At 44.2% G+C, this 11,473-nt stretch overlaps 1 protein-coding gene across 1 annotated transcript in view; it reads right to left on the bottom strand.

Moving 5' to 3' along the window:
• Window positions 1-236: 236 nt before the first annotated feature.
• The window catches only part of LMCD1 (LIM and cysteine rich domains 1), a 36,670-nt gene continuing 25,433 nt past the window's right edge, over window positions 237-11,473 (bottom strand). Inside the window, exons 4-6 of the mRNA XM_030206712.1 lie at window positions 8,509-8,844; window positions 3,000-3,215; window positions 237-2,051 (exon numbers count right to left, since the gene is read on the bottom strand). Coding sequence (XP_030062572.1) covers window positions 1,890-2,051; window positions 3,000-3,215; window positions 8,509-8,844 — 714 coding nt within the window. The 3' untranslated portion in view covers window positions 237-1,889. The remainder of the gene's footprint in view (window positions 2,052-2,999; window positions 3,216-8,508; window positions 8,845-11,473) is intronic.

The raw sequence follows: 11,473 nt of genomic DNA, 5'->3' as shown, positions 1-11,473 counted from the left end.
TCCTGACTTACCTCGCGCGGTAAAAAGCGTGCAGGCTCAGCACTTACTTCAGTTTTCCCTTCTCTGTCTCTCAGCTCCGGTCCCACCCTCATTTCCTGTTTCCGCAAGGGTGGGACCAGAGCTGAGACAGAGAAGGGAAAACTGAAGTAAGTGCTGAGCCTGCACGCTTTTTACCGCGCGAGGTAAGTCAGGATGACTTAAAATTCAGATGGAGGGGGCCTGGAATTAGAAGGGAGGGAGGGACGACCCTGGAACTCGGGAGGGAGGGAACGAATGAACTTCCGGTGGGTGATTATATGCAGCCTTCCTGTCCCTTCAAGGGCAGGGCACTGATAGCGAGTGCGAGGCCTGTGGTTGCTCCCTTCTCCTTCTGACATCACGTTTCTTTCCCTGGGTGATTACGAACCCTACGAACACTACACGGCTTCACTGCCACGGAGTCAGCTTCAGAACGTTGGAGGTGCGAATTATTAGAGTCTGGCTCCTCCCTATTCATTTCCAGAGAGACAGTGACCCCTCTCCCCCCTCCCCCACTATCACCACTACCTGAAAGTGGGGTAATACTTCTAAATCTGATCTTGTGAGCAATAAATCCAAATTCAAATCATGTGTGCCTATTTTTCTCATTGCTTCTCAGGTCGTTGGGCCGTGGAAATGATTTGGAACATATTTTAATACAAGACTGTGGTAAATGAAGGGTGGTCAGGCATTTTTAGGTTCTCACGTTTACCTTAAGATATCACCATGGTTAGACCCTTTCTTCCATCCACTTTCAGGGATTGGTGACAGGAGGTAGCAGGGGGGCCACTTCAGTCTGGAAAGGAAGGAGTTGACCTTGCACATTGGAGTAAAGCTGAAAATGGATTCTGCAGCTCTGATGAAGGGAAAAAGCTAAGACTGAGATGGAAATGTGTGTGTGAGACAGCACCAATGTCTAGAAGAGATTTTCTTTTTAGGACAGGTCAAAAGTCTATTTTAAAAGATAATGCCAACACCAACCGTTGGGAAAAGCAGTTTGTCCTGGGGAAGCTTAGGCACAGGGAAGGGTCTCATTCTCTTAGCTTTTATGGGACAGGCTAAAAGAATCTTTCACAGAAATGAACAGGAGGCTCCAGACCAGGGCTGTGTGTCATGCTCGAGTAGCATTTTGGGTCAAACAGTTGCTGGGCTGAGTTAAAGGCAGGCGAGTGCCTGGGTGATTGGCTGTTTTAGGGTGAGAATAGGTCCCTGCCTCCACCCCATAAACGTTTCATGTTGTGCTAAAATGTCTCCTTTTACAAGAGCTGCAATTCAGCAAAATCTGAATCGTTCAACATTTTGGCTCTGCCAAAGAGACATTTAACATCTCATACAGTACACGCCATACAGCTAATGTCACTGCCGAACCCAACACCCGTGCACTTGCCCTCTGCGCCAACAGCTTGTTCTGCTTCCATAGCAGTTGGCAGCACACGTCAGCGCCAGCTTTGAAGGAGAAATCAGAAACGATGGGGGGGGGGGGGGGGGGGGGGGTGCGGTTGAAGAACTACAGGTTAAGAAACATTACCAGGTCAAGAAAGGGAGGTCAGCAACGATTCTCTGGGGAACTTATTAAAGCACAGATGAGCTCAGTTCACTACCTCCCTTAACCTGTCCCTGATCTTTCTATGCATCTTGTTGTATATATCTCAGTTAGGAACATACATGTCCCTGGCCAAAGCCTCACATGTTCCACAGGGCTCCTCGTCTGCTGCATTCTCTCTCCCCAAGCCTTGGAGGGGGAGGGGGATGTGGTGTTGCTGGTACCACACAGGCTGAAATTATTGGTAAGGCATCTAAAATGTACAGAGATTAGGTGATAAAGATGTTTGGGTGGGGTCATCAGGGGCTCACTAATACTCTAAGCAAGGCTAAAGCTTCTTGCAGGCTGCACACCAGAGCTTGCTGTGGTCCTTGCCATGGTCCTTGCCAAACGGCATCTGAGCCAGGGCCTGGTCACACTGCAGGCAGGTAAAATGTTTCTTATGCCAGGACAGGTCTTCGGCTTGAAGCAAGTCCTCACCAAATATTATCTGCAACACAAAAAGAGACGCCGGTAAAGAACAAGCCACAGTCACTAATGTACCTCAGACCTGAGGGCAGTGATAAAAGCACCAGAGGAGGGGCATCTGAGCAAGTCTCACCTACGCCGTTCACTAATGTTAAACAACCTGCAAATGATCAAAAACCTAATTAGTTAAGAAATTGATTAGTATATAGGTAAACTGCTAAACTCATCAAACACAACCCTTAAACCTTACCCTGCAAAAGTTACCCTGTGAGGACTGCAAAGAAGAGTGATTTGGACCAGAGGCCCTGAAGCCCAATGCACCGGGATACATTTCCATTATAAGGGAGCCATCCTCTTCCCTTTCTACATTTAGGAAGGTGCTGAAGCCACAGTTTCCACGAGGATACTTGAATTAGGGGTTAGATTTTATTATTTTATCTTTTACTTTATGTCCTTATCTTTTTTTTTTTTTTTTTTAATTTATTTTGAGAACCAGCTTGAATGATATTATGCACAAGGGGTGGGGGAGGGGGTGGGTATAGGTTTGTATAAATAAATAAAATACAGGTTAATTTATAAAAGATTAAAAAGACTAGATATGGCATGGAAAAAAAAAGCGTAGCGGTTAGAGCAGGGGGTTTCCACCCAGTCCTCGAGGCACACCTAGCCGACTGGGTTGAAAACCTCTGGATAAGACTACTGGCTGAGTCAGGGAATCCAGGTTACAAAGTCAACTTCCCACTGATGCTTCCGGTTACCTAGGGCATCCTGACTATCTCAGGTACACCTTCAATTGTAAGCTCTCTTGGGCAGCAAAATCACATACATGCCCAATTTGAATGCACCTGGAATTTAGGATTTGAAAAGTGAGAAAATTAATCCGCTTAGATTCTTAAATGGGAAAAAACTTTCATACATGAATGGTTTCCTTCCATCCATCCTGCATCCCTCCTGTCTACAGTAGTCTTACCTCATCGCAAGCCACACACCGAGGTCTCTCGCTCTCACAGTAATGGCGTCCACACCAGATGGCATTGTTTTTCCAAAAATAGATCAGGTCAACTAGAGGTTCACCGCACTTAGAGCAGATAAAACATGCCGGATGCCACAATCTGTTATAACCTGCTCTGTCTGCATACACCACTGGGTTATCCAAGGGAGCTGGCTTCTTGCAGGTCTCACAGAGCTGCAAAGAAACAGAAAAAACAGAAACAGCATTGACTAGGGCAGGAGGACGAGCAGAAGCAAACGTAATTGCTGTCTCTGCACTGTGCATGTTACATGTAAGAGCTGCATCAGAGCAGCAATACAGGCCAAAACCTGCTGCTTCATGTGACCATCACATAAGGGGAGTTTGGACATGAGAGCAATCCAGGAAATGCACTGGCTGTACAACACTGGATCAGGTCTAAATAGTGGTGCTACACTGCTCTTCCCATTTCCCTTTCAGTTTCAAATGGAGAATACTGGGGTTCTGCATGCCTACTATTTATTAATCAGTCTGTTACCTCTGCAACTCCTGCAGAAAAGCCAACAGCGCAGAACTCAATAGCGCCGGAATAATGCGGAAAACTAGCTCACCAATGCTCAAAGGAAATAGTATTCAAATTATCTGCACACTGTAAAAAGTGACAGCAAGGGTGGGGGGGGGGGGGGGGGGGGGATGAATGTGTTTGGCACATGTGCAGAAGAGTTTCGTGGTAAGCTCAGCACTTGAGTGAATGTAGCAGGCGAACCAGAAAGTAAAGCAAACATTAGTGCTCGTTTTCTGCGTCTTTAAATATAAGCTTTCCAATTTTTTTTTTTTTTTTTTTACTTGGAAGGCTTATATTTAAAGCGTGGGAAACAGGTGCCAACGTTGTGCTTTCACTTTCGGGTTTGCTCAGACTCATGCGCATTTATTTCTTAATATTGGCGTTTACAGGCTTGCATGGGCTTTCTTCCACTTCCAAAAGAAATTAAAATCAGATCTTAAAGAAACATGAGAAACCCTCTCTTCAAACACCCTAACACCTGCTCCAAGCTGGAGTTGGTCAGCAGGAAGGGTGCCTTTGTATTGTGCTCTGTTCTCTGAGCATGGGGAGGAGTAGGGAAATCAGGTCATTAACATCCATTTGACTACATCTGCATGCTATTTCTGCTAATCTTTGGCATGCCAGAGCCCTCCAAGCATTCTGCGCTCACCAACACCGGCACTAGTCGCTTGGTAGCGCTGGCATTAAGGTTTGAGCATTGGACTACAAGATTCCTTGCTCAGCGAGAGACTGGGTTAAACCCTATTGCTGCTCTCTGCTGCCTCCCCTCTCACTGGAGCTTTTGTTTCATACTGGAATCTTTGCCTTTGAGGCATGCACAGTTCAGTAAGTACTACTACTACTTAGCATTTCTATAGCGCTGCCAGGGTTACGCAGCGCTGTACAAGTTTAAACATGGGGAAGGACAGTCCCTGCAAGTGGCATCTTAAGTCAGTAATCATAACAATTCACTTAATTTATTTACAAGCAAGGATTAGCACAAAGCCTAAATAAAGCGATGCTGTCCAACAGGACTATCAGGACCCTCAAGAGATGCCTTTCCTTCTTTTGATCTTTGCCTCTGGATTCCAGATGTTCAGAATTCATTGCTGCATACTTGGGAAGCCTCCAGGTAACAACATGACTGGCGTTGAGTTAGCATCATTTTTAAGAAGCAAATGCAGGCTTGTGCATTAGTGTAAATCTTCAGAATTGTAACTTAAACATTCCAGCTGAAGTTAAGCAACAGCCTACGTAGCAGAACAGCAGCGGACGCAACGTGATCACAGAGTGAAATGATCTGGACTCTTTTTCAAAGTTAAAGGATGGGCCTGCCTGCTAGTTTTGAATAGGGGACCTTTAGGTGTGGTGTTTTGGAGAGATGAATAAATAGGCCTATAAGCTGACAGGGGGCATTTTTCCTCCAAAGAAACCCAGGGAAGTAGGAGAAGCTGTGGTTGCCTGCAAACAGCTCGGACACAGCCTGGGGCACTGCCTCCTTCATGACTGGTGAAATCAGCAGTTTAGGAGGGTTGCTGCTACCCCATAAACCAGTTAAGCTTTACTCCTCTGCTAGACTTTTGTGTTCAGCACAGGAAATTCGATTAAAGAATTAAATCTATAACAAGAAAAAAAGATGGATTATAGGCAGAGGACTTGACCTTTGAAACAAGTTACCATGTAGTTTTAAGAGCAGTTAATCACGTTTAGATATCTCTTGAAATCTTATCTGTTTGATTATTAAGATCTTAACCTTTTTTGGTGTTTGGTTAAGTCATTTTTTTTTAATTTGGTTAATGTAATCATGGGATTGTACCCATTTTTCTACTCTTTTGTGATTTACCTTAAGCTGCAATTTGGTTGAATGGGATATAAGTGACCATATTAGACATGGTGACTGTAGCCATAAAGAGCACAAGTTATTTAAGTCCTCCAGCAACAGAAAAATAGATACTGTACCTAAATGTAAGCCACCCGCATTTTTCGTCTTATCCCCATTCCTCTGAAATTTGCTCTCTCACATTCATTCAGAACTTTTGTTTCCGAAATTTAAAGTTCTTAAAATCTCACTTTTCCCACTCTGCTTTGGAGCTCTTGAACAGTAGGGTTTTGTTGGCCAGTAGACCGATGCATAAGTACATAATCACCACCATGCTGGGACAGACCAAGGGTCCATCGAGCCCAGCACCCTGTCTCAGACAGCGGCCAAAAGAACAAACAATTTGTCCCGTCTATCCCAGAAACAGTGGATTATTCCCATGTCCATTCAATAACATTCTATGGCCTTTTCCTCCAGGAAGCCGTCCAAACCTTTTTTAAAGTTCGCCAAGTCAACTGCCTTAACCACTTTTTCCGGCAACGAATTCCAGAGTCTAACTACGCGTTGAGTGAAGAAAACTTTCCTCCAATTCGTTTTAAATTTACTACACTGCAGCTTCACAGCATGCCCCCTTGTCCTAGTATTTTTGGAAAGCGTAAACAGACGCTCCACATCGACCCTTTCCATTCCATTGATTATGTTATAGACCCCTATCATATCTCCCCTCAGCCGCCTTTTCTCCAAGCTGAAGAGCCCCAGCCTCTTCAGTCTATCCTGATAAGGAAGTCGTCCCATCCCCTGTATCATCTTTGTCACCCTTCTCTGCACCTTTTCCAATTCCACTATGTCCTTTTTGAGGTGCGGCGACCAGAATTGAATACAATACTCGAGGTGCAGTTGCACCCTGGAGCGATACAACTGCAGAATAATATCCTCATTTTTGTTTTCCATCTTTGGATGGGGGCTGGTATTATAAATGGATTTTTCAGTTACCTTTTTCTTTCATTCTATTGTAATCTGCTGTGATAAATTGTCCTAAAACATATGGAAATGGTATATAATCAGGTGCAGTAGGTATTTTTCTGTTCCTGGAAGGCTCACAATTACAAACTAAACAAGTTAAAGTGGGATTTGAACCTGGGTCCCCTGCACTAACCACTAGGCTGCCTCTCTGCTCTACAGGGATGGTTGTTGGGTCATTCCTCTAAAAATGTGTCCCTGCTTTCTTGCTGGTCATAGGTTGGATGTTCCCATTTGTAAAATGGCTGTTCATGCTGGATGTCCATCTCATGTATTTCCTGTTGGAAAATACATGCGAGATGGACATTAAGAGTTGCACTTCTTTATTTGAACTTGGACGTCCTTTTGAAGATGCCCCACCACGCGCTATCACCACACATCCTCTCACAACTTTCTAGAGCTTAACTATACACAGAAAATATTTTTTACTCAATTTGCTGTAAACGTATTACTATGTAACTTCATGGCATGTCCTCTGCTGTTTTGTTTAATCTTTCAAAAACAGAATTGCTTCACCTTTACCTGTTCCACTTCAGTCAGTATTTTACAGATCTCTACCATATCCCTCCTCAGCCATTTGCTCCAAGATGAACAGCCCCAACCTCTTTCCATCCCCTTCTAAATCTGAGATATATATATCAAACATATAAACGGCGAGTGACCGTACTCACTGCAAATGCGCAGTAGAGACTTCCCTCTCTGTCCCGCCCCCGCGTCAATACGTGATGACGGGGGGGTGGCGGGACAGAGAGGGAAACTGCGCTGCCGACGTTGCTACCGCTCCCCCCCCCACTCGGAGTCGCTGCCGCCACCCCTCCACTCCTCCACCCGGCCCGGGCCCTCTCTTCCCTTCTGAACTTACAGATCCGTTCGCCGAACGCAGCAACGCACATCAGCTGAGCTGCAGTGAGCCCTTCCTTCTTTGCCTGTGGCCCCGCCCTCCTGTGACATAACATCAGCGAGGGCGGGACACACACAGGCAGAGAAGGAAGGGGCAGCTCAGCTGATGTGCGTTGCTGCGTTCGGCGAATGGATCTGTAAGTTCAGAAGTGAAGAGAGGGCCCGGACCAGGTGGAGGGGTGGCGGCGGCGATGGCTTCAAGGGGGGGGGGGGAGCGGTGGCGACTTCGCGGGGGGGAGGAAAACCTCTATACCAGCCCGTTTTTACGGGCTCAACGGCTAGTATATATATATATATATATATATATATATATATATATATATATATATATATATATATATATATATATATATATAAAACCAGTTGTGGTCTCATCAAAGAGTAAACCTTATATTTTATTTCCTTATCAATTCCACACCAGAAGTTAAGTTTAACACTTTCTAACATTGTAGGAACCCGCCCCTGGCATGGTTGAACTTGGAACCTGGGATCAACAACAACAAAACTTAAGTTCTATCTTTTGTTTAATAAATAAATAGATTGTAATTTGATGTACTTTAAATGATTTGATGTATAGTTGAAAATGGCTTATCAATAGGTGGTATACTAACTTCATGTGAACCTTGAACCGCAATCTACAAAATTTGATCACCGTGCTCATTATTCCCATTTGTAGATCATTTATAATCTATATTAGACCTCATTGCTTCTTAACAGGGTCACACTCCCCAATACAAATCAAGTTAAAAAAAAAAAACAAGCCTAAGAGAATACAAGATATTTATTTCTTGGTCAGTTTTCCCACTCATAGGAAATCTAACAGTTTGTGTCTAAGGCCCTCATGTCATTTTTTTAGGGTAAAGCTCCCACTGCTACTTCATGACTCACATGAGAGTAGATGGGAAACCCCCATTGCAAAGTTAACAGGAGCTCAGAGATCCTTTGGATCAGAAGAGGGCCATGAAGTACCCTTATGATGTCGTCATGGTATGTGCTGCAGAACGGGCCCAGTAAAGCTCACTTACGAGCAGCAGCTGACATTCCCAACCAAAGATACCCTCAGATGCTCATCATGCCAGGGCTGGGGTTTCACCAAATCGCTTGAAGGTCCTGACCACAAATCACTACTTGGAAAAAAAATAGGCAATGACATGATTTACTATTGGGCTGGTGTTTGCTTTCCTTTGTCTTCTGATACCTCTGTGGTCAACAATAGAAGTACTTACATATTCTGCTTTCTGTGTGGTGCCCACAGTCCCATTGGTTGCAGCTTGGGTTGGGCCAACAGTTGCATTCTGGCCTTCTGGCTGCTTTCCTTCCTCTTTGTCAGTGCTGGCTTGACCAGGAAGTGCCACTTCTCCAACACCGAGAGCATCACTTTTATACTTCTTAACAAACTCTTCCATTACTTTGTATTCACCTTCTGAAAGGCCTTTGCATTGGGAAGGGTCTTGATCATAGATAGGAAGCTGCCTCATCAACTGCCGGCGGCGGTAGTAAGCCCCTTCCATCCCTGCCACAGGCTGCATCTCTTTGGGTATCAGCTCCATGTAGCGGATGGCCTGATAGATGGAGAGAAAAGTGTAATAGTGACTTGTATCTTCCCTGTAACCTTCTGCCTCGACAACAGCATTCGTTGTTCAAACCTCAGCACACACAGTTTTTTTTTCTATAGGTTTAGAGAACATATAGTTCCAAGAGATTTACGGTCTACAAATGTGACACATCAGATTCTTAATATACTGCAGTTTTCCAGTACAAGATGTAGGAGAGAAACCTTCAGTATAAGCCAAATACAGTGTCAGGTGTAAGCACATGTTGTGCGAGGTTGCTAAGCCATAAAGAACCAGTCATCCAATACAAATGGGAATCTAAGAGAATCTAAACTATTTTCACTGCCTGGAGATGAACAATACTGTTGTAACTTATAACTGGGGCACAGTAAAGGGGTTGGCTTGATGAGTTCATTTAAAAAAAGTGTCGAATACTATAGACAGAGCCCCGTAATTCAGGGAGAAGAGAGGAAACAAGAACTGAGAAAATACGTTGCAGACAGAAGTCATGGCAATTCAAGCAGGCTGTCTGAATGTAAAAGACAGAAAGCAAAAGGAGGAATTATAAGTGAGAAATAGGAAGAGCTAAGTGACAGATCTCATGCTCAATAATAAAAAACAAGCAAAGCAAATCATAAGCTGATGGCTTCATTTCAGTATTGCACCTTCCTCAGGGGTGTGACGTCACCTTGAGTACTGTGTACAATTCTGGTTACCACATCTCCAAAAAATTACATATATAGTGGAATTTGAAAAGGTACAAAGAAGGGCAACCAAAAAGATTAAGGGGACTAGAAGGACTCAGACAAGGAAAGACTTCAGAGGTTCATTTACTGAATACTTATAGCCCACACTCTTTTCATTCTAGGCAGGGTAGAAAATTCACACACACATATCAAACTCACTCAATTAATAATGTACAATAAAAAGAAATACTAGGGAACATACTATAAAAGTTGCATGGTAATACTTTTAATGGGAGAAAATATGTTTTTTTTGCTCATTAAATAGTTAAAGCTCTAGACCTCCTTGCCAGAGGATATTGTAAAAGTAGTTAGCATACATCTGTTTAAAAAGATTTGGAAAAGTTCCTGGAGGTAAAGTCCCTACACTTTTTATTAAGATAGATCTGGAGATCTGTCATTAGGATTGGGAACACGGGATCTTGCTACTTCTTGATACTCTACCGGACATGGGGCTAGATGAACTTTCAGTCTGACCCAGTATGATCACTCTTACGTCACACATGAAGGACAAATTATTTTCATCAACTTTGCATACCTTTGCTGAGGCTGCGAGGTTTCATACTGGAAAAACTGTCCTGTTTGCTCACAAGTAATGAAAATCTCTCTTTGTACATCTTGCTACAGGAGTGAAGTATCAGCTCTGACTGTTTTCCTATGCAAGTTGCTGAAAGTAGTCTGTGTAATCTCTCGTATAAGGAACACCAAGAGAACATTATGGACAAAGCGCCTTGAACATGGCCAAGAAAATTTACATACTTTTGCTATAATTGCCTTTCACTTTGTGTCCTATAGAGGGGGTCACTTCTCTCCATTTCTCATGTTGTCCGAATGTACCGATGAGTTCTCATTCCATTAATATGGCCTTCAGTGCCTTCTAATAGGAAGAAGCAAACCAAGGATCATTCCCGCCCCTAGAGCAGTAGCTCGGAATGTGCAACTGCACAGGACACATGCTGTTGGGGGTAAGGGGGCAAAATTGGAATAATGGGCTGGTGTTTGCTTTCCTTTGTCTTCCGATACCTCCAATCTTCTTCACTTTTTTCTATTTTGGATATTGATCGTTTTCTTTCAGCTTTCTTCCATTTAATTTTCTATCCACTCAAATTTCATTCCTTACTATCCAATATTTAATTTCCCTCTTACTCCATCTACATACAGCTTTTCAATTCTCACCCAAGCCCTCCCACTTCACACCTCTCTTTCTCTCCTGCCCCAGCCCATTATTCCCAGTTTTTCACTAACTCTTTCCTTTCCCCCTCATGTCCAATATCTCTCTCTTCTTGTTCCAGTGTCCAGCATCTCACTCCTCTCCCCATCCCATACCTCCAGTCTCTCTTCCTTGCCCTGCCACAGGGTACATGCATTGCCTCTTCATCTTCCTGTCCCCTATTCCTGCATTTTCTCTGTCCTTCTCCAGTCGGCTGCTGGTGCAACCATTGCCACCATTTCAGCACAAGGCTGTGGCTATGGTGGCCTCTGACACAGGAACTTCTCAAAGCCCATCTGATGGGAAAAATATGCATCAGGAGGATGAGACCAGCAGGTCCTTCAACTCCGAGAAGTGCCTAATTTGCAGAGGCCGCCCATTTGTAAAGCTGGCCTGTAGAGAGGCTCTGGCAGTGGGGCTGGGGGGAGTGGGAAGGAAGAGAAGATTGCTTTTTCAAAGTTTTAGTGGCACACACACAGAAAAGCAGACTGTATCTTGCTAGGCCTGGGAGTTCACTGAATCCCTTGAAGGCCCTGACGACATGTCACTGCTTAGAAAAAGAGGCAGCAAAGTACCCCTTGACCCTTCTTCCTGGTCAAAGGCAATGCCTTCCAGTTTTCTGCCTTTCTTAGGGGGGGGGAGGGGTTACAGGAATATTCCAAAGGCAGCTGACCCCTCACTGGCT

Source organism: Microcaecilia unicolor, chromosome 6 (genome assembly GCF_901765095.1).
Source record: "Microcaecilia unicolor chromosome 6, aMicUni1.1, whole genome shotgun sequence".
NCBI lineage: Eukaryota > Metazoa > Chordata > Amphibia > Gymnophiona > Siphonopidae > Microcaecilia > Microcaecilia unicolor.
The sequence above is the reverse complement of the archived record's forward strand: the minus strand, read 5'-3'. Positions and strand labels throughout refer to the sequence as shown.